The sequence below is a fragment of the Camelus ferus genome, chromosome 14 (genome assembly GCF_009834535.1).
Source record: "Camelus ferus isolate YT-003-E chromosome 14, BCGSAC_Cfer_1.0, whole genome shotgun sequence".
NCBI lineage: Eukaryota > Metazoa > Chordata > Mammalia > Artiodactyla > Camelidae > Camelus > Camelus ferus.
Genome location: NC_045709.1, coordinates 34405616 through 34433412, shown reverse-complemented (window position 1 = coordinate 34433412; position 27797 = coordinate 34405616). Strand labels below are relative to the sequence as shown.

Sequence of the window (27797 nt, the reverse complement as noted above, 5' to 3'; positions counted from 1 at the left end):
AACCTGGATATTGGGCAGAAATAGGATCTTGGGTTAGGTTTCCTCCAATGGTCTTAAGTAGAGTGTGGTGCACAGTAAGTCTGGTGCAGAGTAGGCTCTCAGTAAGTGTTTATTGAATGGTTGTAGTCATTTCCAGAGGAGAATGCAGAGTAGGGGAGAGCTGATGGCCATGAGCTTTACAGGCCCCCTCAGATGCTTGGTCCTGAGAATTTTGCTCTGGAGCAGGTAACAGTGATGAGTTGAACACAGTTGCTTGTGCAGGAATCCTGGGAGTTTGGTGTTTAGAACACAAAATACTGGGTTTAGACCACCAATTCTGAGTGTAAATTAAACCAAAGGGAACTGCATCTAGTTAGAAATAATTCAGTCAATTTATTTCAAACAGTAGCTTGATTATTTTGCCTGCTGGCTTGACTGACATCATGACTCACTTGCTCATAGAATTAAATCCCAAAAGTTAAGTCAGCTGTATTTAGATACGAAACACAGATTAGATGTTTTTCTCCCAATGACTGATGAAAATGTTTTATGCAAATTTTAAAAATAGTGAATTTATTAGAATACATCAGTATATTTAATTATGCTGCCACAATAATAAGGTCCCACAAAAGAGGAACAATTTTTAAAGTTTATTTTTTTTTTTCAGGAGAGAAGGGACTTGATAATAGCATACAGAATACCTATTGACCCTAAGATTAGTAAAGTGAATTTAAAGAGGTTGAAGACAAAAACATTTAACAGTTCATAACATTTCACTGTTCACATTGCTTAGTGAGCGTAAGCTACCTGAGCGGAAGCTTTTTCTGCGCACGCTCCGAAGGTAATTGCGGTATAGCATGACGCTGATGACCCGAGCCTGAAATTGTTTCGAAACAATGTAGTAGAGAATCACATCCAGACAGGTGCTGAGGTTCATGAGGAAGGTGGTGAAGGCTGCCCAGGGGTTGTATCTGTTCTCGTCCCCTCCCAGCATCAGGGAAGCGAAGCAGATGTGGAAAGGTGTGAAGCAGACGAGCACCTGCACCATGAGCGTGATGATGATCCTTATAGACTTCTCTTTGACTTTGGGTTTCAGCTTAGATGTCTTACCGTGAAGGAGACTGTGAATAATGACCAAGTAGCACCCAATCATGATGAACAGAGGAATCAAGAAGAAAAATATCAGTCGTGTGAAGTTCAGCACGTTAACAGCTTTTAAGTGGATGATGTCAGAAATTTTGAGGCAGGTGGGGGGCGTGGAGGCTTTATCTGGGTCTTCATAGAGCAGCAGGAGTGGAATAGTGGTGGTCAGGGTCATTATCCAGACTCCCACACACGCTAGCACGGCCTTGAATGTGTTTTTAAGTTCCTTGGCGTATTTTGGCTGTACAATGGCCATGTATCTGTCGGCACTAATGAAAGCAAGAAGCCATAGAGCAATACTTGGGTAAAACACTGTGAGAGCCCCAAGGATCTGGCAGAAGTACTCTCCAAAGGGCCATTCACCTTTTGCATAATAAAACATTCGAAAAGGTAAGCTCATTATAAATATTAAGTCCAGTAACGCCACGTTCATCATGTAGATGGTCACAGTGGTTCTCTTCTTGGTGGTACAACTGAAAACCCATAAGGCAGTGACATTAACAAATAGTCCAATGATGAAGATACAACTGTAGAAGACAAGGGCTGCGATTTTGTATTCATCTGGATGTGAGTTGTTAGAAGGGCCAGGTTGAGCTTGATTGTGTGGGGTGGTCATCTTAGAGCTTGTTGGTGGACATGACACTTAGAAACTGTAAAATAAGAATAGGAGGCATAAAACCTTTTGTTAAAAAATAAATGCTTAACATTCTCAGACTTGACTTGGCATGGCAGTGGATTGTAATTTTGAGAGGACTTTATGTCGTGGAGTCAATATATGTGTCTCAGTATTTATTCAGAAGTACACTCCCTAGGTACTGTTACTAATACGTGCCAACCTGTTAAAATAGTCTGGCGTGTCATAGTGCACTGGCAGATGTATTCATTTTCTTCTCTCCCTCCCCACCTCCCTTCTTCCCCAAAGAATAACATTTTCTTTATGATTTTTTTCCCTCTAGTGTGAAATTGAGTAGCAGTCGTTCCTATAGTAGATATCCTTTGATTGGGGCTAACTGGGGAAAGGCCATTCTGAATTTTGCATCGTACAAAGTAGTTTGCCACCTTTTATCATCTTCCTGCTGTTTTAATATTTGGTAACCTAGATTAGTAATGTCCAAGTAATGAATTTTTACTCATTAAATATAATTTTAATATATAAAATATGTATTAGAAAACTAATAAAGGAACCATATAACTGGTTGATTACTGAATATTCACAGTAATTCTCTTCTGAGAGCAAAAACTTTTTCTTTTTACTGCAAATCCCAACTGCCTAGTGAGTACATAATAGGTACTCATTAAGTAATATTTGGTGAATTGATGGATGAGTGAAGGAAGGAACCTTGGGCAAGGTGACCAACAGCATCTACTCTAATTTGTCAATGAGGGCTTGCTTAGTTGGCCATTAAACCTGTTTTTTTTTCAAGTGGCAAACATAGCATCATGGTCTCTCTAAATTATCATAGGTCTAGAAACTGTGGTGTCTTGTTCCGTGGTCTGCAGATCATGAACTTGACTCTTAGAACAATAGATGAGCTAGTTTTTAATGCACAGTTGGGAGTGCCTAATGCTGGGTCTTCTGGATGGTGTTTACCAGTGTCCTGAAAGTGGGTTTCCCTGCTGCAGTGATGCACAGAGAGCAACACCTTGAGAATAAGATATTGCTAGTATAGTGACTTTCATGCCCTCACGCTACACAGATACAGGAGCTGAAGTATTATTTGTCAAATTTAATTTAAAAAAGGAATATCAAAGAGAAGTAGTTATTAATGAAGTCACTCAATAACTTTATGTGTTGCAGAAACTAATTTCTACCCCCCCCAAAGTGTCCATTTCTAATGGAAAGGCATTTAGTTGTGATTGTAAATATCATTGACCACCCTCCCACCCCCGTGTGAAACTTCCATCACCCACGATGCAACGCCAACAACAGTGACTTTAAAAATAGACTCTACAAAGAGATGGAACCTTATGGCATCCCCTGTGAAATATGGAGGCGTAAGAAAAGTTTCCTTCAAAAATGTCACTTTGCAGAATGGGCTTTCTCTCATTTAGCCCTGCATCTCTCTTTAGTGAAAACTTGGGGGGAGATTAGCCATCTGGTTAGTGGCATCATGGACGGTTGGTAATTTAAAATTAATTTGAGCAATTGCTATGGATAAACACAAGATATGAGCTTGTTTTCCCTTCCCTCTTTTCCCTCCTACCTCTCTGACTCCAGCTAGTTTGCCAGATATTTAGGTTAAATATGATTTCGGAGTAGAACTCTATATATTTAAAAGCCTGTATTAATTAAACTTTCCAAGGATTGGTGTGACTAAGATATTAACTTCTACCAAATGAAAAAACTACATAGAAAATTAAATCTTCAGTATCATACAAAGAAAAATAATTTTAGAGGCTTGACTCTTATTTTTAACTTTCAGTGAATTTTTAAATAGTAGCAATTGTAAGATAAATGAAATTTTGTACCCTTTTTTCTCTTTTAATATTGTATCAGAACTCCCTCCACTCATCCTCATCCCTAAATTTTGTCACAGAAATTCCATACTTACAAACCATTTTTTAGTGAATCTTTTTCTCTTCATTGAGGTCAAGCTGTCTTCATGTCTTCAACACTTGTGTTCATCTGCTTAAGACTGAATAAAATATGCCTAATGTGTGTGTTTTAAAGGCAATATCAGTACAGGTTGCATTCTGGGCACCCAGATACATTTTTGGTTAAATATTGAAAAGTGATTGGCTTTTAAGTCAGCATTTTGAATATTTGAGTCCATAATTAGCTATATATAGCCATTAAGTACATTCTGTGAAACAAACAATGTAATGAAACCAAGTGACGGAGACTCTCTAAAGATAACTTATATCATATCAACATTTTCTTTTAAGTTGAAAAATATTACATTTACTGTCAATGTAAAACAATATTGAAAGTTAATGAAAAATCGTATTAGTAATGCAGGAAAATGACAGCATACTCCATTTGAAAGTCCTTCACTAACATAGTTTCAGTACTGTATTATTAAAATAAAACAAAGATTTTGAGATTTAGTAAGTACAGCATTACTTGTGATAATCTGTGATGAAGTTAATTAAGTGCTACTTACCTCCTGTCCATTAAAAGGCTGTGTTAGAGAGGAACATTTTCCCGTATACTCAGTTCTGTAAAAGATCTTTGAGTTGCTTGTATTAAAATAGCTCTTTCTAGAAATGGTATATTTAAGAAATACTGTATTTCTTGTGTTGTAGGCGCTTCTGTTGCTTTAAAAAGTTCTTTCAAGTATAATACTGTGTATAGGAGTTGGTAACTTGTTCAGCTGTAATTGCTGCTTTGTCTCTTTCAGGAAGTGCTCTCTGAAATAAGGTCTTTTCAACTTATGACTTTACCCTGGATGTGGTTTTTCTCTTTCACAAATGATTTGTTTATGAAGTCATGCTTAGCATAAGCTCGTTTGGAAATGATGGCGTATATTTAAGAGAATCATACAAAAGGGGGGAAATGTCTTCAATTTGTTTACTTTGATGCTTTAAGTCTGCATCATCTGTTGAAGGAGAATGAGAAATGATGTTGACTAGAATGGAATTCATAGTATAACTTCTTCATTTTCTAAGCTGTGTGACTTTGTCTAGTTGCTTAAGCACTCTGAGCCTCTGTTCCTCTTTAGTTTCCATAGAGTTAAAATAGAGATAATACCTATCTTGATAGGATTGAAGACTCTAAACCAGAAAAATCCAGGTGCTAACCTGGAACTTAGTAACTCTCAAATAGAGTTAACTCTTTAGTAAAATTATAGAATATCCACTTTTACTGCTAAAGCATTTCTAAACGGTTAAAATTTTGGGATCTTCAATTATTTGCTTCTGCTTTGCATATACATTAACCCACTTGCTCTATTTTTTAAGTCCCCAGTGCTTTGTATCCCTTTTCTGTCACATGGAAATCTAGAAATAATTCTTGCATAATTATCCCTACAAATTGCTGAGACAGGACTCTGGAAGTCTTTAGTGGAATGATTTACATATTAGGAGTATTTTAACCCAAGAAGGGAAATGAAAGCAGCAAAAGGGGAAGTGAGCAGCACCAATCATTGCCTGCCTAGTTACATTAAATTTTTTATCTTCTCTTTTCTTTAAAAAAAAAATCATAATTTCATTTGCTTGTCCTAAAATTCTAATTATCTTTATATTTGGTTATGCATGATTTGTCAGCTTTTAAAAAGTACATGAGCTTATTAACTGCTTGGTTTTTTAATTTAAGTTTGAGGGCACATGCTCTTTTTTTCTCCTCAGACAAAACCATAGTAAGTCTGTGACTTGTAAAAGTTTTTCAAGGCTTTTCCTTTGGTAATTAAGTACTTTTGATCGTGATAATGCCAGAATATTGGGTTTTAGAAGCGTTGGCAACACCCAGAGCAGCTATTTCCTATGCAGCCCAGAGAGGGCCAGTGACTTCCTGAAGAACCCAGCCAGCCAGGCCCAGTGTCTTCAGGTATGGAGTTGAGTGTCCTCGCCTTTGTGCCCCAGCTGCTGTAGTGACTTCCCGTTGTGAGGTGAAGACGTCAATGTATTCATCAGTCATGATCTGCTCCTTGCTGAATTGCACTGATCAGTTTTTTAACACATGGAGTTACGTTTCAGATGCAGGGTCAGAGGTTGATGTTTCTTCTGCAGAGCGAAACTCTTCTCTGCAGATCCAGTCTTTTCACTGCCTTACTTTTGCATCACCTGTGACAAGTCTTCGACAATTGAGTATTGATTAGTGTTCCCCCTGCTGCTGAAATCAGCAGATAGGGTAATGACATACATCTCATTAAGACTCATAAAGGACTCAAGGAGCCCCTTGTCTGTACACAGGGAGATGCTTTTCTCTCAGAGAGGCACCCAAGGGCACCTAGGAAGTCCCCACAGGCGCAGCTTGAGGGCGGCTCCCCTTTGCCTTCCCCTCCATTTCCACCAGAGGGGACTTCCTCTGTTTGCTCCTGCTGGCCCTCCCCATGCTGTTCCACCAGCCTGGAACAGCCTTCCCACCGCGCCCCATCTCTTGGCTTGGCCAGCTGCTGTTTATCCCCTAAGTCTCAGTTTAAATGCTGCCTTTCCCGGAGGTTTTCTCTGACCTCTGAAGCTGTTGGTTCTCGCCCCTGCAAGGTGCCTCGGCACTGGGTACTTACCTGGGTGGTGGCATGTGTTTGTCTTATTGTTGTTTACTTGCCTTTTATCCTCTGCTAAATTGAGGTCCTTGAGTTCTCACAGGTGTTGTATACGTGTGTGTGTAACAGGCAGTATTGGTTGAATGTGTGATTGAAAGAGTAGGTGAAGAGATGGAGGGAGTCATGGACCAATTATTGAGCCCAGTGTCAGCTTCAGGGGCACTCTGACCTGCTTGAGGGGATAAGGCAGACAGGGAGGTAGGCAGCCCAGCAGTGACCCCCTCTCCTCCTCTCTGTGACCGTGCAGCACTTAGCATTGTTCTCTGTGTTCCAGGCTCGTCACAATAATTTTATGCTAGAAAAGAATTTCAGTGAAAAAAAAAGTTCCCCCAAGCCATTTGTCAGCAAGCAAGTAAACAGGGGATCAAGAATCAATCTTTTATGGTGTCTGGTTTGCTTCTTTAATACTTGAACCTGATGAATTTTTTATTCAGATAGAAGAACTTATCTCATTCAGGGGCCATTCATACAGGTTTAATTTCCTCATTTATTTTGGAATATGAGTGAAAAGGTGAAAAGCAATTTTTCACCTTGTAGAAGAAGGATTTCACAGCATTCCCTTCACTTTGTGAAATAATCTGTTTTAGCTCCATTTTTGAATTCTGATTGTTGTTAAACACCTTAAGTGAGTTTTTCTTTTAGCACTCAAGCCCAGTTTTAGAGTGAATATAATTTAATTAAGCCAATTTTATAATTATTAGGAAGGCTGTAGTTAACAGACTTACAGAGTTAATCCCCATCATAGAACATTCTCCTATATCAGAGTCTGTGCCACAGATAAAATTACAGTTCTCATTCTTAACACATTTCTCTTTACCACAGGAAGCGTCGGTGGGGCTTATCCTAGTCCTCAGGGACCACTGTGTCATTGTGTGTTTCCCAGCATGGGTGGCCCTTTGCACACACGTGCCCACAGTGGTTGGTAGACCGCCTGTCCCCAGAAAGAAGAGGTGGGGAGGGACATGGGGAGAGCTCTGAACTTGGGTGAAAATCTTACCATTTGGCCCTAATGGTCTCCCACTTTGATGTTATGGAATTTTTGTCCCCTACCCCTTTCTTTTTCAAGCTTGCATCTGAAATTACTCCTCTTTTTTGGCTGGCTGGGGGCAGATATGTTGAATTAGTGGTTTCAGGGTAAAGAAGATTGAGAAACTATTTGTCTGAATCTATTTATAAATCCAACAACTTAGAGCTATAGTCTCACAGCCAAATTAGTATGAACCTCCCCTTTCCACTTCCTAAATTGTATTATAAATTTAGCATTTCCCAAATTCTCTTTCCTTGGCAATTTTTGTTGCAGTTTTATAATTTTTCAGACAATCAGACAATTACTTATAGCAAACAAGTTGAACCCAGCCAGCCAGGCCTAGTGTCTTCAGGTATGGAGTTCAGTGTCCTCGCCTTTGTGCCCCAGCTGCTGTAGTGACTTCCCGTTAAAATAGATCTGAATTGGCAATGAAAGTAGAGTTCCCTAAATATATTAAAGATTCTCTTACTTAGAAGATCTTAAGAGAAGGCTTCTACATGGCAGTGAAATCAGTCCTGGATCCACTGAAATCCTACAGGACCTCAGGCCAAGAGTTTGCAGGGTCTGCGTTTCCCTGACTGGCTGGAGGCCCATCAGGGTCCCCGGGACAGCGGATTGAGTAGAGCTCTCTGGTTGTTGTGAGGTACTTGGCTGCCTCTTACAGATTCTGGTCTCACAGTTAAAGGAGATAGTATATATAGAGATGAGTTTATAGGGGAAAATATCTAGTAATATGGTGAAGCAGCAGTTGAGAAGAAAAAGGTATTATGGAGAGTCAGTACTGGTTAAGAAATGAGAGGTGTGTTACTGAATTACTTAAACCCAAACTTGTATACTGGTGTATGTGATTGAGGATTTTGGTATACAGTCATCTGTATACTAAAAAGTAACTGCGTATCTATAAGGCTGAAGGTTGTTGGTTTGAAAAGAGTTACTTGGGGTTTTTTTTTAATATCTCTGCCATTACTCTTACCTATATTATCAGAGGTGAATAATCACCAGGCAGAGGTCTCAGTGCTTTATATGCATCATTGAATTTAATCTTCATGCCAACAGCAGTGTTTGTTGAGGACACAGTCATGGGGGGATGGTAAATCCAGCGATATTTACTCAAGACTCTCAGATTGTGAGATCGTTCTTTGCTCTTTCTGTATTATGGTATTGTGCTTTCTTTCAGTAAATTTTGTTGAAGTTGGTCTTACTTAATAGAGAATAATCAGAAGAGTAATTTGATCTGTTGCCAAAAAAGTCTCCTGAGTGAATAGACCATCTTTTCCTTTCCCCATCCTTCACTAATGAGTTGCTATTCCCAAGGAAAGGTTTTGTAGCTGGATTCTGTCGGCCTGCAAATTTAATTCAGAAGGAAGATCTCTGCCATTCAATGAGCCAAAGACTTTTAAGCACTCAAAAAATGGGTACATCCAAATGGTCAGTAAACATGTAAGTACACTCAACCTCATAAGTAATGAGGAAAATGAAAATTAAAACCATAATAAGACGTTATCACCCACTCACCAAAATGGCTGCAATGAAAAAGACTGACACCATGAAGTGCTGGCGAGGGTGTAGAGCAACAGGAACTTTTCATGTGTGTTGCTGGTAGGAGTTTAAATTTGGAAAACAGTTGGATATTAAGTATGAAAATGAAGATATTACACCCTCTGCCTCAGATCCCACTCCTAGGCAGAAATGTGTGTTCCTGTGCACCAGGAGACATAGATCAGAATGATCATAGTAGCATTATTCCTGATCTCTCCAAATTAGGAACAACCCAGACGTTCAGTAGCTGCAGAATGGATAAATCAGTTGTGTAGACAAACAAATGCATTTCACCATCAAAATGAATCATGTAATAGGCACATGTAACAACATCGGCAAATCTCATGTGTCTGGTTTAGTGAAAAAAGCCAGATGTGAAGGAATTCATATTATACCATTCCATTTGTATGAATTTCAGAAAAGCAGACCAAACTGAAATAAAATGTATAGGGATTCATATGTAGGTGATAAAACCTTTTGGTAGGTTGCGGGAGCATGTAATACGTGGTGAGGAGGACACATGGGAGAGCTTCCAGGATGCTGGCAAGTTCTGTTTATTGACCCAAGTGCTAATCACTGGAGTGTTTATTCTGTGAAAATTTATTAAGCTGTCTGTTTTTGTTTTATCCTTGTATCTGTAAGGGTCTCAGTAGAAAACAGATAGCTCGCTTAAATTAGAATAATTCAAGGAGGGCTTATTTATTAAGGTCTAATGACAAAAGAAAGGGACCTAATGACAAAAGGGGGACCTTTGGGCAGGACTGTTGCCTTGTTGTGCTCACCACCCTTATGCCCAGAGAGATCAGGGAAGGGAGAGGTTGCTGGATCTGGAGGGCCCCCCGCCCTGCAGAGTTAAACTGCGGGGGGAGCAGTGGTGACTTTCTGTTGAGGGACGGTAAGCCTGCAGTAAGCTTGCAGGAAGGAACCAGAGGAATAAGGACCCCTGGCCTCAGGGTCCTCTGGGGCTCCCATTGGCAGAACTCAGCAGAAGTGCGGGCCCTTGAGCCTTTGAATGGAATCTTTACCCTCAGCCTCTGAAACAGAGCAGGGTGGGGAAGGGAGAGAAGCAAGTGGACTTTCCAGCTCGCTACACTTTTCTGAGAGTGTTACATTGCATATCAAAAAGCCTGGGCGTTGAATTGGCAGGAACTGAATTTGGGTATCTGATTCTTTTAAGCTGTTTCCATGAGTAATTTTTTAAAAACACCTTGAGTCTCAAGTCTTATTTCTGAATCATCTCATTCATAAGCTTGTGTAAAGTGCATGTTCTAGACCTCAAGTCCTAGTTCTCATTGTCTTGCCTGAAATGTCCTCTTTTTTACTTTGTGGCGTATGTACGTTTTTCCTGGACTGTTAACCAGATTCAGGCACCACTCAAAAATCAATATGAAGGAGCAGTTGTTGGTAGAAATAAAGTTTCTTTTAATCAGAATGCCAGCAACCTGAGGAGAAAGTGGACTCACATTCTCCCAAACCAACTCCGATGTTTCTGCTTGGCCATGAAATTTTCAGATGGGAAAGGGGAAGTAATCTCATTTCATCACTGAGATTGGGGCTTGTTGACTCCTTGTGATCTTTCTTTAGATGCTGTCTTGTTCACACAGTCTGTCTGCGAGATTTCTTAAGGGGACGCTAGGGAAGAGCTCTTGTTATCTGCTAGTTACTTATTCTTCATTTCAACCTCTTTGATCTATGAAGAGAACCAACAGGTTAGACGAGGTGTTGTGCGATCAAAAGATTTGCAAGGCGTGCCAGGGCCTGGACCGGGAAGGGGGTGGGTGTTGCCTGATTTAAAAGTTAGTTACCATGTAGCTTTGCTAAATTGTCAAGAAAAGGGGTTTCCTGCTGAGGGCAGTTTTCTGCAAAGAGCTCCTTTACAGACTGGGAATGGGTAGCAGTTCCGGAGCTCTGTCTATGCTACTAATTAATCAGCTGAGTTATTATTAGAAGAGAGTTAGTTCATTTCTCTGATCATCACTCTTGGCAACTAGAAGAGGGGAAGGGTTGAAAGAGGCTTTCTCAGAGACTCCCCCCCCCCCCCATCCTGGCATTGTGCACTTCTAAGGAACTCCTATTGCAGTGAGTATTTTTTATCTTTGTCTCCCTCTGAATTTGTGTGGGACTGGAGGTGAGAGACGTGGGATAAACGTGGTGTCTGTGCCCTCACATCTTCTGCATGGAAACCTTAACATGTCCAGGACTCATTTAGTTAAACCTCATTCCAGGGAGCCATGAGTGTGTGTGTTGGTACTTAGGGTCACACAGAATCCGGAGGGGGTCCCATTAACTCCTAGCCTTTGCCTTCATTTCATAGCCTATGATATGTGTATTAAATCTTATTTTAAATTTTAGTCAACTTATTCTTCTTAGCGTATTTGATTTTATTTATTCTTTAGACATTTATCCATTTCCAGTAGATTGTTAGATTGTTCCAGCTAATTTGCCTATGTACTTTTAGCCTTTTTCCTTTAACCTTCCTTTTGTATACAGCAGGCAGACAGTGTAGCCGTGAGAATGGACCAGGTCCAGGCAGCCCAGGCCCTAAGCCCGAGAGGGCACTCTTAGTCACTTGCTCTCCTACCCTCTCTCGGGAGAGCTGTCCTTCCTGGTGGCAGAGAACCTTCTGGAGACATTATAATCAGCCTGCAGAGGAAGACATAAAAATTGTGCGGGCTTTTTGTTTCCTTGGTAATGAACCTGTACTGCTCTCGGTTACTCAGAATTGCTCTTTACCAGAACTCTCCCTCTTATGCTTAAAATCGGTCTGGCACGAGGGGCAAATCAGTTGAGTTTTTGAAACCATGTCATCTTCTTATTGTTAATTCTTTTCGTATGGATGTTCCTTAGGAGAAGTTTATGATTCATACAGTCAGTTCATACAGCCCCTTGCCACCAGCAAGCCACGCTGTCTGAATAGAACCTGAACAGAAAAGGGAAGGAAGTGGGTGCGTCGTACTCCACCCACCCCAAGGCCCTGCAGCGCTGCTCGCCTGCCAGTGTGTGTGTTTGGACCGAAGGACACAGACCCTCCGGCTGCTTCAGCCTGCCTCTAGCATAGGATTTATTCTTCTAGCATTAACATAATTCTGTACTTGGGATCAATAAGTAGTCCTCGATTTTTAGAGCTGGGAGGTAGCGTTACGCTGGGAGTTATGGCCGTGTTGTTATTCATCCCTGACTGCTCTCATCTGTCAGATTTATTCACATTGTGTGACTGTCTTGTTAACATCAACCTGGCACGTATGTCCTCACAAATCCCAGAGCACCTAGCAGAGTGCTTCACATGCAGTAGGCCCTCAACAAACAGGCTTTTTGATTTGACTAGTGTTTGTGTCTCTTTTTCTGTAAGAAAACTATACCATGTCCCCACAACACTAGTGTCTAATGTTTCTAAACAGATATGATCACAAAGACATAGCAAGGAAAAGAATGAGACAAAAAAGAAAGAGGTTAGGATTGGTCGAGCAGAGGCCCTTGGGTATATGTGTGTGGGCAGGATAAACATTTGTTGTATCAGAGAAGTTAACACAGTTTATTGTAGGAGAACTCACACAGTTGCTCGAGTATCTTTTCTACTTATCCCAGACTGATTGTCATTCAGGGCTGCTGTGACATGAACACTGTGCTTTTACTGCCACCCACAGATGACTTGGTGGTCACAGAGCTCATCTTTACTTGATTTGAAGTCTTGTTTTTTTTGTTTTTTTTTTTTTTGTCCTCTCTCCTTATTTTTATTGAAGTACAGTCAATTACAGTGTGTCAGTCTCTGGTGTACAGCACAGTGTCCCAGTCTTGCATATACACACATATATTCGTGTTCATATTTTTTCCCATTAATGATTGTTATAAGATATTGAGCATAGTTCCCTGTGCTATACAAAATAAACTTTTTAAAAATCTATTTTTATATATAGTGGCTAACATTTGTAAATATCAAACTCCCAAATTTCTCCCCTCTCACCCCCTTTCCCCAGTAACCATAAGACTGTTTACTATATCTGAGAGTCTGTTTCTGTTTTGTAAATGAGTTTATAGTGTCCTTTTTTTTAGATTCTACATACGAGTGATATCATATGGTATTTTTCTTTCTCTTTCTGGCTTACTTCCCTTAGAATGATGATCTTTAGATCCATCCATGTTGCTGCAATGGCATTATTTTATTCTTTTTTATGGCAGAGTAGTATGAAGTCGTGTTGAGATTGAAATAAAATATTTAAAAAGCTATTAATTGGCTGAAGATAATACAAATATTTCAACGTTAATTTCTAAATATTTCTATATTATGTGGACGTGTCCTCATTCCTGTAAAACATTTTGGGTTATAGACCATTTCTGCCTTCTCTGGAAGCATCCTATCGTTTTTAGGAACCTGTCTTCCTCTGTGGGACCATGTATTCCCGGGCCTTGAGAAGACTCCATTTTAAATGTTATTTGTGCCTGATAATCTACTAAGAGTTAAACATGACAGTGGCCTTGGGACAAACTTGATATATCTTAAAACATTTTTTCCTAATTGTGGTAAAATGTACACAACATAAAATTTACTCTCTTAACCATTTTTAAGTTTGTATGGTCCAGTAGTGTTAAGTAAATTCACACTGTTGTGCAAGCCATCTCCAGAGCTTCTTTCTTCTTCCCAGATTGGAACGCCATACTCATTAAAATAACCCCCGTCCCTCCCTCCCTCCAGCCCCTGGCAACCACCATTCTACTTTCGGTCTTTATGAACTTGCCTACTCAATATACCTCATGTAAGTAGAATCATACAATATTTGTCCTTTGTGACTGGCTTATTTCACTTAGTATAATGTCTTCAAGATTCTTCCATGTTGTGTCAGAATGTCCTTCCTAAGGTTGAATAATACATTCAGTGGTATGGATACGCCACATTTTATTTATCCATTCATCTGCTGATGAACACTTGGGTGGTTTCTACCTTTTGGCTGTTGTGACTAATGCTGTTGTGAACATGGGCATACAGATATCTTTTTGAGTCCTGCTTTCAGTTTTTTGGGTATGTATCTAGAAGAGGAATTGCTGGATCATGTAGTAAGTCTATTTTTAATTTTCTAAGGAACCACCATAAGGAACCACTGTTTACCTTTCTACAGTGTTCTTGTTCCCTGCTTGTCCTGATTAGTATGTATCAGTGATTGCTTTGAAAATATAGCATGTTTGCTCATCAAATTTGCAAGTTACTAAAGCTTAGGAAAATATTTTAGTAACAGTGGAGCAAAGAAATCCCCGAACACAGTGGCTCAGAGAACACAGTTGTCTCTTTCCCTTTTGTGACGTCCCTGGTGGGCCGGTGGGATCTGTTCTAGGAAATCATCAGGGGGCTGAGCTGGTGGGGCAGCTCTGTCATCCTCACCACACGCCCCTCAGAGTTTCCCTTTCCAGCCGGCAGGGAGGAATCAGAAGGGAAGTCCAGGGTAAGGAACTGCTTCTTCACCAGGTGCTTTGGGAGTTGTGTCACTCCTGCTCATAAACCATGGGCAAGAACTTGGTCATGTGGCCACACTCAGTCATATTTGAAGCTGGGAAAGTATCCCTAGGGAGGCAGCCAAATGCCTGGAGATAAAGGGGAATGAGTTCTAGGGGGACCTGCTAGCAGTCACCTTTGAAGAGCAATAGCTGTAACACACAAACTTGTTTAGCAAGATGGATTTACAGGCCCTGCAATCAGCGTATAAAACACTGAAGAGAGAACATCAGGTCTTCCCCTTTAGCCTAAAAAAAATCAACTGTGGGGGCACTGAATGGCGGGTTGTTGTTTGGCAGTCACTTGTTTGGAAAAGCCAAGGGAAGTGTGTGAAATGGCATCATGGCGTGACTGCCAGTTAACACTGGTGTGCTCGTAGATGCGGTGGGTGGTATTACAGGGCCGCAGGCACGGCTCTGGTGGTCCCAGTCGGCATCAGGAGGGGAGGGGATGCAGGCCTGCCACGTGAGGAACAGCTGACAGGGCAGGCAGTGTTGGTCCTGGAGAGAAGATGGGGCCGGAGGACAGTCTTCAGCTGTCGAAAGGGGCTGTTGTACGGAAGAGGTGTTAAAAATTAGGGGGCGGGGGAGGGGACGCACTGCCAAGGGTGAAGTAAGATTACGGAGAGATGCTACAAGATGTTATTGGGCTTGGTAAGGAGTAGCTCTGAGGCACTCTCTGTCTGGAAAAGTGATTCCCTTGGGAGGTGCTGAATTGCAGATGCTGAAGATACTCAAGCAGGGGCTGGGAAAGCCCAGGGCAGGCATGTCCAGGAAATCCACATATGGGCTACGTGGCAGGAACGAAATCCCTGTGAAAGCCCTTGAAACTCAGAGCATCTCTGATTCTGTGCTCTTCTTGGATTCGCTGGTCAGCTTAGAAAACTAGAGACATCAGTAGGAGTCCAGCAGAGGGAGTGTTTCCCAGGAAGGTCTGTGCAGCCCAGAAGCAGTACAGTGAACTTGTTCTCCTGTTCTCTAAATAACAAAGACATAAGTGTCCATCGATGGATGAATGGAGAAAGACAATGTGGTGTGTGTGTACATACACATAGAATGGAATATTTATTCAGCCATAAAAAAATGAAGGAAATTCTGTCATTTACAACAGCATGAACAGACCTTGAAGGTATTATGCTAAGTGACGTAAGTTATACAAAGACAAATACTGTATGATCTCAGTGATATGTGGAATCTTAAAACAGAACAAAATGAGCTCTTAGATACAGAGAACAGATAGGTGGTTGCTGGAGGTGGTAGGGGGGGGTGGGGGGTGGCAAAATGGGTGGAGGGGGTCAAAAGGTACAAACTTCCAGTTATAAAAATAAATAATTCCTGGGGATGTAATGTGCAGCATAGTGACTGTAGTTAATAATAATACTGTATTGCATATTTGAAAGTTACTTAAAGTTTGATCTTAAAAGTTCTCATCACAAGAAAAAAGTTTTGCAACGATGTGTGGCGATAGACGTTAACTAGACTTACTGTGGTGATCATTTTGCCATATCCACAAATACTGAATCATTTGCATGTTGTACGCCTGCAATTAATATGTTTTATGTCAATTATATATAATAAAAACAAAATAAGGAGGACATAATTGACTGCAATATAGTTATTAAAGTGGTGAAGTTATATGTAGAATTACTAAACTGGTGAAATTATTTGTAAAATGAAGAAATTTTTAAAATATATGATCTAAATGATTGATTTTGCCTTCTTATGAGTGAAGAGTATTTTTAAATTTTTGAAGTATATACTTCCAGAAAATACTTTGTAAATAATTATCAAATTAAGGGCAAAAAGACAAGACCTAAGTAATGAGCTGGTAGGGTGACATCTTTGAAACATTTGTAAAATAAAATATCCAAAATAACTTACATTTTTCACATATTACTAGTAATTCTTACAGAACTTTAATATGAACTGTTTAAGCTTCCACTTTAAGGATGTTTCTTCGTTTCTGAAGGAGCACATCAGCAGTTCTGTTGGCTTTGCCTGCAATCACACAATAAACCACTAGATGGCAGCATTAGGCAGAGCTTGATAAAAGCTGTAACTTCTGAACGTTACAGTGGAGCTCATATGGTGAAATAGTTTTGTAATCAAATAAATGAAGGTGTTATAGTTTGCAGACATCTTGAGCAATTTGGATACCCTGTGACTATTTTTACAGCATATATACTATAGTTAGAATTTAAAACTGATATTGTGGATATGTTTATTTTTTTCCTAAATGACATGGCAAATTATTTCAAACACCATTAGTATAACAATTGTGAAAATTCTGTGATTAAAAACATAAGAATAAGGTTAGGTTCTGATTATGAGTGGACTCAGTACAGCACAATTCTAAAATCACTATGCAAGGTGAGGCAACACCCTGCTTGGCCCTAATAGTAACCTTAAGTAAAAAAAAAAAAATACCATTCTCTGGGCTAACCAAAGAGAATTATAAGCAGAGATTTTTTTTTTAACTAAAAAAATTTGTTTATTGACTGAAAGATTCTTTAAATTCTGCAACGCTTTGCAATTTTCAAGTTTCACACACATGATTTCATATAATCCCATAATAACCCTTTTTTTTCCTTACACTATATTGCCCCTCCCCCCTACATCTCCCCACTGGTAACCACTTCTCTATATCTGTGAGTCTGCTTCTTTTTTGTTTTGTTCATGAGTTTCTTGTTGTTGTTTTTTTTTTTTTTTTGAGGTGATTGGTATTTGAGTTTCTTGTATTTTTTAGATTTCACATATAAATGATATCATTCAGTATTTATCTTTCTCTGTCTGACTTATTTCACTTAACGTAATGCCCTCCAAGTCCATCCATGTTGTTATAAATGGCAAAATTTCACATTTTTTATGGCTGAGTAGTATTCCATTGTAGACATATACCATATCTTGTTTATCCATTCATCTGTTGATGGACACTTAAGCTGCTTCCACATCTTGGCAATTGTAAATAACACTGCTGTGAACACTGGGATGCATGTATCTTTTTGAATTAGTGTTTTTATTTCTTTCGGATATATACCCAGAGTGGAATTGTGGTGGTTCTATTTTTAATTTTTTGAAAAACCTCCATACTGTTTTCCACAGTGATCAGCAGAGATTTTTGTCAAAGGAATATAGTAAATTGTTTTATGTTTTGTGTTTCTGAAGTCTTATATGAGGCTCAAGTTGTATTTTCACTAAAATGCACATGTATATAAACGTTATTAAGAAAATAGTTGGAGGGGGAGGGTATAGCTCAGTGATAGAGTATGTGCTTAGCATGTACTTTACAAGGTTCTGGGTTCAATGCCTGGTACCCCCCATTAAAAAAAAAAAATAAATAAACCTAATTACCTCCTCTTCAAGGAAAAAAATTTAAAAAAAAAGAAAACAATTGGAATTTAGCAGAGATGATAATATAATGCCATGTTATAGTCATCTGCTTTTGTCCTCCCAAATAATGTACCTTAGCTGATTCTTGGGCACAGATGGGGTGGTAGATTTTAATACCTACTTCTAGCATTTCTTTATGAATATCCAAGGTTGTAGGTGTTATAGTTATCAACAGCAGGTAGAATAGTCTCAAAACCCATAAACTGAGGAAGTAGGAGATAAATACTCGAGACACACTCTTGTACTCAAGACACACTCTAGTACTGAAGACACACAGTTATATAGAAATTGAATGTAGATAGTGTGGGCACACATGTGAGTTCTAAGGAAGGATAAAAATAAGGAACAGGAAGCTGAGCTGGGCTGTGATTTTTACTATACTGTCTGTTACTTTTAATAACTTAGAAAATATACTAATGTTTTATGTAAATTATTTTTTGAAAAGTCAGTTTTAGTTGTTTTTTAGGAAAAGAAGGAAGAATTTCCACAGCAAACAAAAGAATATATTGACATTCCCTTATATCAGGTAACGACTTAGTAAATGTTTGGGTGTGCATGTAAACATGAGTGAATGAAGGAGGAACTTCTACCTCATGTTTTACAAGAGAAATTAACTTCCTCTGATTTCCTCATCCCTTCATTCAATAAATATATTGGGAACCTGATTTGTGGTGGACACTGTTCTGGGCTCTGAGGATTCCGCAGTCTTCAAAACAGACGTAGTCTTTCTCATTCACTTTACATTATAATAAGGGATGGAAGGCAGTCAACAAGGTAGAAGAATGTGTGATGTGTCAGGTGATGATATACTCTGTATAAAAATAAGTCAGCCAACCAGCCAGCGGGGAACGGAATACCAGGGTGTAGGTAGGACTGCAGTTTCAAACAGAGTGGTCAGCATGGTCAGGAAAGGCCTCAGTGAGCAGGTGACATTTGAAGGAGACCTGGACAAGTCCAGGAGTGAGCGCTGTGGCAATCTGGGGGGAGCGTATTCCCGGCGTCAGGAGGTGTGGGTGCCAAGGCCTTCAGGTGGAGGCCGGACTCAAGCAGCTGTGCAGCTGGAGCAGAGTGAGCCGGGCGGGGAGTAGCAGGACACGAAGCCAGGGGGTAAGAGGTCAGCAGGCCTGCCAGCCTTTGTGCCAACTTGAGCGTTTACTCCGAGGGCAGTGGGGAGCCATTGCTGATGAAGGCACATTGATCTGTGCCTTTTATCATTATTATTATTCCTTTTAAAAAATGTGTAATCGTTTTGCACATTTACACGTTGTTCTATTATTTCTAGTTCTCATATTATCAAATTCTCCCTTACGGCAGTCTCTTGCCTCTTGTGGTTTGTGACGTTTTTTGCTGTGAACTCATTTTCCGTGGATTTTGTTTGCTGTTGGAGCTGCCATGTGCCCTAGCTCATGAAAGTATTTCTACAGGGGGACTTGGTGTTTACCCCCTCTGGGTCCGCTGAGGTTTTTGTTGCCCTGGACTAGCTTTTATGTTGTTTTCTTCTTTTAGAGTTTCCATGCCAATCAGGTGGGGTAAATCTAGACCACAAATTTAGCTATGATATTGGCCTTGGATTTTGATTATTTGTCAGGATTGTTTATTGTTTTCTTTCCCAAGGCCCTTGATGTAAGCTGAATGTCTTCACTGCTTCAGCAGACTGAGTGGAATATTTTTCGTTTTTCTCTGTAATTTCTAGATTTGATTTGCTAATATTTTGTTGAGAATTTTTTTGTCTATATTCATGTGTGATGTTGGTCTGTAATTTTTTTTTTCTTGTAATATCTTTGTCTGGTTTTGGTGTGAAGGTAATGCTGGTCTGATAAAATTGGTCGGGACGTGTTGCCTTCTATCCATTTTCTTGAAGTGTTTGTGTAGAATTAGTATCATTTTTCCCCTGAATACTTGGTAGATTTTGCCAGTGAAGTCATCTGGCCTGGAGTTTTCTTTTTTGGTAGTTTTTTTTTTTCCTATTTCTCTATAAATTTAGTTTCTTTTATATTAACAACTATAAAGAACTATGCAAATATTTATATACACAAAGATGTTATACACACATGGACGTTTATGGCAGCTTTACTTATAATTACAAAAATTTGGAAGCAACCAAGATGTCTTTGAGTAGGTTAATGGACAAATTGTGGTACATCCAGACAATGGTATATTAGTTAGACTAACAAGAAATTAACTATCAAGTCACAAGAAGATGTGGAGGAACCTTAATGCATATCACTAAGTGAAAAAAGCAATCTGAAAAGGCTACATAGTGTATTATTCCAAGTATATAGCATTTTGGAAAAGACAAAGCTATGGAAATAGTAAAAAGATGAGTCGTTGTCAGGGGTGAAGGGGGAAGGAGGAATGAATAGGCAGAGCACAGAGGATTCTTAAGTCAGTGAAAATACTCTGTATGAGACCATAGTGGTGGATACATGTTATACATTTGTCCAAGCCCATAGAATAGATACAGGAGTGACCCGTAATGTAAATTATGGACCGAAACGATAATTATGTGTCAGTGTAGGTCGTCAGTTGTGACAAATGATGATGGAGAAGCTATGCATGTATGGGGGATCTCTGTGCTTTCCATTCAGTTTTGCTGTGAACCTAAAACTGCTCTAGAAAGAATAGTCTTTACAAGAAAAAGAAAGTTTCCATGATTTTTCTCTACTCTCTTTTCAGTGTCATAGATTTTTGCTCCTATCATTATTTCCTCTCTTCTGCTTTGAAATTAATTTGATCCTCTATCTACTTTCTTAGAGTGGATGCCCAGACCACTGACTTGAGACCTAGCTTTTCTAATGTAAGTGTTCAGTGCTGTGCATTTCTCTTTAAGCACTGCTTTAGCTGCATCTCATAAGTTTCATGTTATAGTTTACTTTTATTCATTAAGAATATTTTCTAACGTCCTCTGTGACTTCCCTTTTGATTCATGGATTATTCAGTAGTGTTTTTAATTTCCAGGATTTCCCAAATCTGAATGGAGTACTTTCTCCACAAGTATTTTTTCATAGTGAGTCTGCGTATGGCAAAGCTCTAAGTCCTTGTATACATGAAGATATTTTTTCGTTTGCTATCACTTTAAAATAATCTGGATGGATAAAAATTCTAGGTTGAAGTTCTTTTTCATCAATATTTGAATGATATTACTGTACTGTCTTATTGAATCCCCTGTGTTTTTTGAGATATCTGAGATTGATCTTGTTCCTTTGTCATTTGTTTATTCTTTGTCTTTGGAAGTTTTTAGAATTTTCCCTTTTCTTTCTTAAGTATCACCATAACGTTTCTATGTATAGGGTATCTTTATCTACCCTGTATGGCTAAGGGACCTTTACTTGAAATATCTGTGCATTCTTTAAGTGGCTTATTATCTCTTTAAACATGTTCTTTCCATCTCTTCTGTCCATTCAGCCTCTTGTGCTGACTTCTAGGAAAATGCCTTGGTTTATTTTTCTAGCTTGGTAATTTGTTCTTCAGCTGTATTTATCCTGTGTCTTATGTTTTTCATACTTAATATTTCCACATAGTCTGATTTCATATTTTTAATATTTGCTCTTGTCTCTTATATCCGAATAGATATTAATACATATCATAACTTGAGGTTCACCTGTTCTAAAAATTCTGCTGTTGTTAGTAATATTGTTCAGTGTGTTCTTTCTCTTTCGTTGTGATTGTGTTCTCAGGATGTGTAGTTATTTTGGCCTCTGAACTCATGTTCCCCTGAGGCATGTTCAACTACTTTGACAGTGTCAGAGCAGACAGGTGGGGGGATGAGTGCCCCAGGATAGAGAGTCCGCAGTCACCACAGAACCCATTTGTTACCCACCCCTGTTTGCTGAAGTTCCACCAGGCGTGCAGGCTGGCTGGGGATTCACCTTCAAACTCTGAGGAATAAACAATATTGAGAAGAAGCAACTTGTCTGGGGTGAGGGAGGGAGGACGTAGAGGAAGAAGTAGGTGAGGGGTGCTGTCTGTTGTCACCAGGACCAACCTTGCAGTCATGCTGCTGACAAAGGGAGTGGACACGTCTGCTTTCAATGCTTGGTGACAGCCTGTGATGAGGTGCCTCGGAGCGATGCTGCTTTGACCTCCTCTGGTTGTGCGCTCGGTGGGCTGTGTCAGTCAGGGAGCTCACACATTCCTCTTCCCAAATTGTTCCTGAATGATTTTGATTACCTCCCTTTCATTTTCTTGGTTTTCTCTTTCTGAAAACTCCTGTTATCTGGGTGTTCAGTCTCTTGGACAGGTCTAGTTTTAATTTTTTTTCTCTCTTTTCTTCCTTTTTGTATTTTTGTTCTCCTTGCTCGGAAATGTTTTGAGCTCTGTCTTCAAACTCTAATTATTTTAAAATAAACTTCTATTGAATTATGACATGTACATGGACAAGTGTATATATCCTAAGTTTGGATTTCATTGAAGTTTTACAAAGTGACAGCCTTCCGAACACTATCCAGATGAAGAAATAGAACCCCACCTGCACCCTAAAGGACCCAGTTTTGCTGCCTCCCAGTCACTACTTCCTCCCCAAAGTCCATCCTGACTTTTAACCCTGGCTTAATTTTGTGTGGTTTTGAACTCCACATAGATGGAAGCGCAGACTTCAGTATCGAGTGTCGTTCTCTCAATGTCGTGTGTATGTTGCTGCGCGTCGAGGCAGTTCATGCCTTGTTCGTCATTGTGTCGTGCTTTGTTATGTGGGTTACTGCCACTTACTCGTTCTGCTGCCGATGCGCATTGGGATTGTTTCTGGTTTGGGGTGATTGTAAACACTGTCCCTGTGAACATCCTGGAACACGTATGTTGTTACGTATACGTTTCTGTTGAGTGTATACCTAGGAGTTGAAAGCTGCATCGTAAGGTTTAAATGCGTGTGGCTTTAGGAGTTATCACCGGTTTTCCTGTGGGTCGGGGATTTGGGAGGCTTAGCCAGGTGCTCCTGGCTCTAAGTCTCTCATGTGGTTGGAGTCAGAATGCCAGCAAGGACCACAGTCATCTGAAAGCCTGACTCAACTGGAAGACCCTCTTCCAAAATGGCTCACTCACATGGCATTGGCAGGAAGCCTCAGTTCCTCACCATGAAGCCACTTGAGTGTCTGTGTGACCTGAGAGCTCACTTCCCCCAGAACAGGTGATCCCAGAGAGTGAGCAGTCCTTCAATTTTAGTCACTCTGGTGGTGTGTAGTGATATATCATTGTGGTTTTAGTGTGTATTTCCTGATGACTAATGGCATTAAGTACCTTTTCATCTATTGAGTACCTTTGAAATATTTTTGCTATCTAGTTTTAATATCCAGTTGTTCTTTTTTATTTTCTGAATATTAATTTTTGCTGGCATCCTGTTTTTGTTTCATGGATGCAGTCTTTTTTCTTATGTCTTTCATGATATTAAAGATAATCCTTCCCCCATCTCAAGGTTTTCACGCCTACATGGTTTCTCTTTCTTCTGAATTCCTTTTTCCCTCCTTATTTTCTGCTTCTGATGTTAGGGGCTTTCCTTAAATATCTCTGAGCCTTTGCCTATCTGTTTATATTTTAAAGCCAGCTTCTAAAAAAGCTGATTGAAGAAATGAATTGTGTGCGAAGGACTGAGTGACCCTCATGAACTTCATGCTGGGGCCCCTCATTGACGTGTTCTGCTGTGAACTCGAAGTATCAGGATCAATAAATATGTGCCTCGTCCCCGTTGTGAACTGTCAGATTCCCCAGGGCCTACTCTCCAGTCTGCTACCTGTAGGGTATCAGTCTGGGAGTCTTAATATTTAGTATCAAAACTTTGATTTAGTATCTGAAGTTTGATTTCTGGTATTGTATTTGCACTCTCAAACATGCATAGGGGTCCCCCAGTCCCAAGACCCTCCTTGGTACAATTTCTAGATAATAACCCCCCAGCCGTCTGCTGGGATGGGAAGGGACAGTCAGCAGGTGGCAGAGTGCTGGGAGGGGATCAATGCTCTGACTGCCTTTCAGCAGTTCTGGAAAAACGTTGTCTGCTGATCCTTTGGGAAACTTGAGTGTTAATCGGTTTGCATCTCAGATGTCACCATTGCTGGCTTAGTATTTAGTTTTCTCAGGTTTGCCAAGTTAGTTAGCACTCTACTCTTTTCCAACTTAGAAAAAATTTTAGGATCGTCAACTCTTCTTTATCTCTGTGAGTTTATGCTTTTAAAAAATCTTATAATGCCATTCTTACGAGATTTGAGGAGAGAACAAGGAGGTAAGTACATGTGCTAAATCCACCATCTTTAACTGGCAGTATTGTTTTTGAAAAGTGTATGTGTTTTAAGAATGCTTAGAAATGTGAAAGCAAATCATTTTCTCTCCATTGATTATATCCAGTTACCTCTATAAGCATTCAAAAATTTCATTAAGGTTGTTGTACATTATAATATCCTCCAATAGTATCCTTTACTCAAAATAAAATAGACTTTGTAATCATGCACTATATTATCCTACTTCTTTGAGCCTATTTCTTAGGTCTCTTAGTATTTCAATTTTGTCTCATCCCAATTCTCACCCAATCCCAGCAACTGTGAGCATCTCTTCAAGGCTCTTCTCTCTTTCTTTGCAAATTGTGTTTCAGGCATCTATACACTGTTCATTATAATCTGCAGGAGTGGTGGTGGTGAAGGGAGCAAGGAGGGCCATGCTCCATTTCAGGATCTGTCTTCAGGAATTTAATGTTCTTATAATTTCTGCAAATACCCAATTTCCAGCGGGAGAAATTCCCTGCTAGTCTCATAAAGGGATCTTTCCTGCTGTTCTTGACGCTCAGATTGTATGTTTGACATAGATCTAATTCTGCCTCTCGGCATTTCTAGAACTGGGCACAGCAGATTCGGGAGGCTAAGAAACAAGTATTATGGTGCTACTGTAATTATTTGGTGGACTAACTTGGTTATTTAGACCTGTTTAAAAGAATCGGCCATAGATATTTAATACAATTCTCTTAATTTTGTAGCTCTAAATGAGACTTTCATTTGGGCTGCCAAGTATTATTGTAGTAACAGAGCTGGTGCCAAGAGCTAGTGTTAACTTTTAATCTCAGAAGTGCTGAGGGGTTGGGCTCTCTAGAACCAAGGGCCAATTGGAAAGCAGCAGCACACCTATAATCATCTGTGGTCATCTTGCATATCAGCCGTTGGACTAGTTTAAGGGAAGTGGGTATTGTGGGCAAAGTTAACAATAAGTGACAGTTAGCTTTCTAAATTTCTTGTCCCACTGGTTTAAACTTGGGCTGAATATTCATCACATAAATAATCATCACAGCTTAAATAATGATTAATGCCTTTACTTTAAAAGTCAAGTGATTTTTCTCAAAGATAGAGCCATCAGGGCCTCCAGATTTGAAGTGATCACATCAATGCGTTTAGATTAATAGATTAGATGAGTTAAACTAATAGATATTTTAATCTCCTTTGATTCCTATTCAAATACAATACTTCATAAAATTGGTATGTTTGTATCTATTTTATTGGTAAGAAAACTGATTCTCAGAGAGTCTTAAGAAACCTGCCCAGGGGGTTGACAGAGTTGGAATTCTGACCTAGATTATTCCACTCTAAAAACAGAGTGCCTCCCGATCAAGATAAAGCAACAGAGGTTGACAGACAGGCTGCTGTTTCATCGTGTTTATCAGTCTGCAGAGTTTTATGTTTCTGAATATTGGTCACAGCAAATGTTTAGACTTTCTTTCCTTAATGAGTCACTCTTTGTAAACTTTGCTGTTGTATAGCTGCAGCCTTTGGATCGTGAGCTCTGTTCTCCACCCCCCCCCCCCCATTCCTTTTCCTACAAGCCTCCCTTTCTCCTCCTTCCACCTCTCTTATCCTTTAACTTCTTCCCACCCTGCTTTGTTTATCCTCAGTCCTCCTCCCCTCCCAACAGTACCTCCTGGAGACCTGCCAGAGCTTTTAGTAAGTAGGTACTTAAATGTGATTGCAAAAAGCATCGCAGTTTCAATGACTAATGAAAGAAGAGTTTCTCAGAATTTTTATTTGGGATGAGAGGTGTGAGATAATAAATAATCTCAACTCCAGGGCTTCAGGAAAAGCTTAAAGGTCACTTCTTGAAGAAGCTTTCTTTAACCATTCTGACCCTCAGATTAAGGTCACAGTCTCTTATGATATGCTTCCTTAGAACATTTCTCATGACGCTTGTCATCATAGAAATTAAGTAATTGTGTAATAAATGGTTTAATATGTGTCCATCAGCATATAATTTTTTGCAAAGAGGAGACCATGCCAGTCTTACCTCCTGATCATGCCTCAGTTAGCCTAGTGGCTCCCACATAATGGGCACCTGTGTGGGATGGATGGTTGGATGAGTGGATAGAGTAGATAAATGAATGAAAAGTCATGGGTCTTTTGATTCCATTTAATCTCCTTTTGTTTGGGCTGTTGCAGTGGCCTCCCAGCTGTTCTCCTGTCATCATCTCAGAGCTGTCATCTGTACTGCCCCCCCCCCCGTAATTGTATCTCCAAAGGAGATGTTATCTTATTCCTTTACACTTTCATAAACCTGTGACTTCCTCCTGCCATTTTACAGAGTTTATCTTGTTAGTGAGGCACCTCAGAGTTGAGTTCCCATCAACTTTTCCAGCCTTGTTTTCTTTCATTACCCCCTTGTGTTCTACATTGATTACCACCATCTCTTACTCCTATGTCATTTCACACCTCTGAATTAATTAACTGATGTATTTATTAGTAAATCAGATGATTTGATTATAACATCTTTTCTCCCTTTTGCTTGACAAATTCTGTTTATCCTTCAAGGCTCACCTTGGATACTCTGCTCTGCAAAACCCTACCCCAGCCAGAAATAATCACTCCTTCCTTTGTGCTCACAGATGACTTTCTGCTTACAGATTACATATAACATTTATTACTTGGTTTTGTAATTATTTACTTAATTGACCCTTCTTTCAACTTCGTGCTTCTAAAAGCAAACTCTTACTTTCTTTTATTAAAGCTCCCTCAGCATGGAGCATCTGGGAGACAGCATGAAGTAACGAGAAGAGTGTTCTTTAATACCAAAGAGACCTGGCTGTGATTGAAATTTTGATCTGCCTCGTGCTAGTTTACTTTGATTTTTCTTATGTCCTGATGCTCTTTCCTTTCTTTTCTTTGCCTTTTTTTTTTTTTTTGGTAAGTCACCTCAAATCTGTTACTCATAATAAAAATGTAAAAACTGAATTTCAAATTTGAGTTCAATGATATGTTTAAAGGATTGAAATGTTACAGATTTATAAAATCATTTTGAGGATCTTACCTAAAGAAAAATATATAATCCATTCATTCTTATATTCTCAGAATGTCTCTTTTCTTAACCCCAAAGTTCTCAAACTTACCATCAGTTTAGTATCTGGGTGTCTAATGCTGTGTGTCTGACGTCATCCATCAGGAATCAGTGAGCACACACCATACACACACCAGGCACTCTGCGTACACGCTGGTGTCACTTCAATTCTCTGTACAGTGGAAACTATTATCTCCTTTGAGGAAGCAGGCTCAGAAACCTTGAGCGGTTTCTGTAAAGTAGTCAAAGAAAAACTCATGATGCTGTTAGAAGATACATAGGAGAGAAAGCGGCTTCTGTTATTTCACTTGTACATTTGACGTTGTCTAAGGAATGATCAGAAAACAAGATTGCTACTCAGTGTGATGAAGGCATTAGTAATGTTTGAAGCTCAGTGTCTTCCAAATCAAATAAAGTGGCCTGAATAACCAGTTTCTTACCCTTGGAGACTGCTGGTTAATTGTGAAAGAAGTCTCCGGTTTTTCACACTGCAGGGATTTCAGTGACAGTTTCAGTAGCCTGAGCATCTTTCCAGGGAACAGATTTAATGTATCCTGTTTGAAAGAACCTGAAAGCTGTCCTTAGATGGTATGTAAAGCCAACATGATCAATGATTTTATGTTTGAATGTGAAAGGCAGTGATACAGTTGACCTAAACCAGAATTTTCTCAACCTCGGTTGGCACCTTTGGCTGCATGGGTCTTTGCTGTGTGTCCCGTGCACTGTAGGATATTGAGTAACATCCC

General features: G+C 39.6%; 2 protein-coding genes across 3 annotated transcripts in view; one reads left to right on the top strand and one right to left on the bottom strand.

Annotated features, from left to right (window-relative positions):
• UBAC2 (UBA domain containing 2) overlaps positions 1–27797 on the top strand; it is a 147738-nt gene that overhangs the window by 31985 nt on the left and 87956 nt on the right. The window lies entirely within an intron of this gene.
• Positions 533–4579, bottom strand: GPR18 (G protein-coupled receptor 18). The gene is made up of 2 exons (XM_006195202.2): positions 4227–4579; positions 533–1772 (listed from the first exon to the last, which is right to left on the bottom strand). The coding sequence occupies exon 2, from the start codon at positions 1736–1738 to the stop codon at positions 743–745; it is 996 nt and encodes a 331-aa protein (XP_006195264.2). The 5' UTR covers positions 1739–1772; positions 4227–4579; the 3' UTR covers positions 533–742.

Coding starts and splice junctions, on each gene's coding strand:
- GPR18 (XM_006195202.2), bottom strand. CDS start 1,738: ATGACCACCCCACACAATCAAGCTCAACCTGGCCCTTCTAACAACTCA.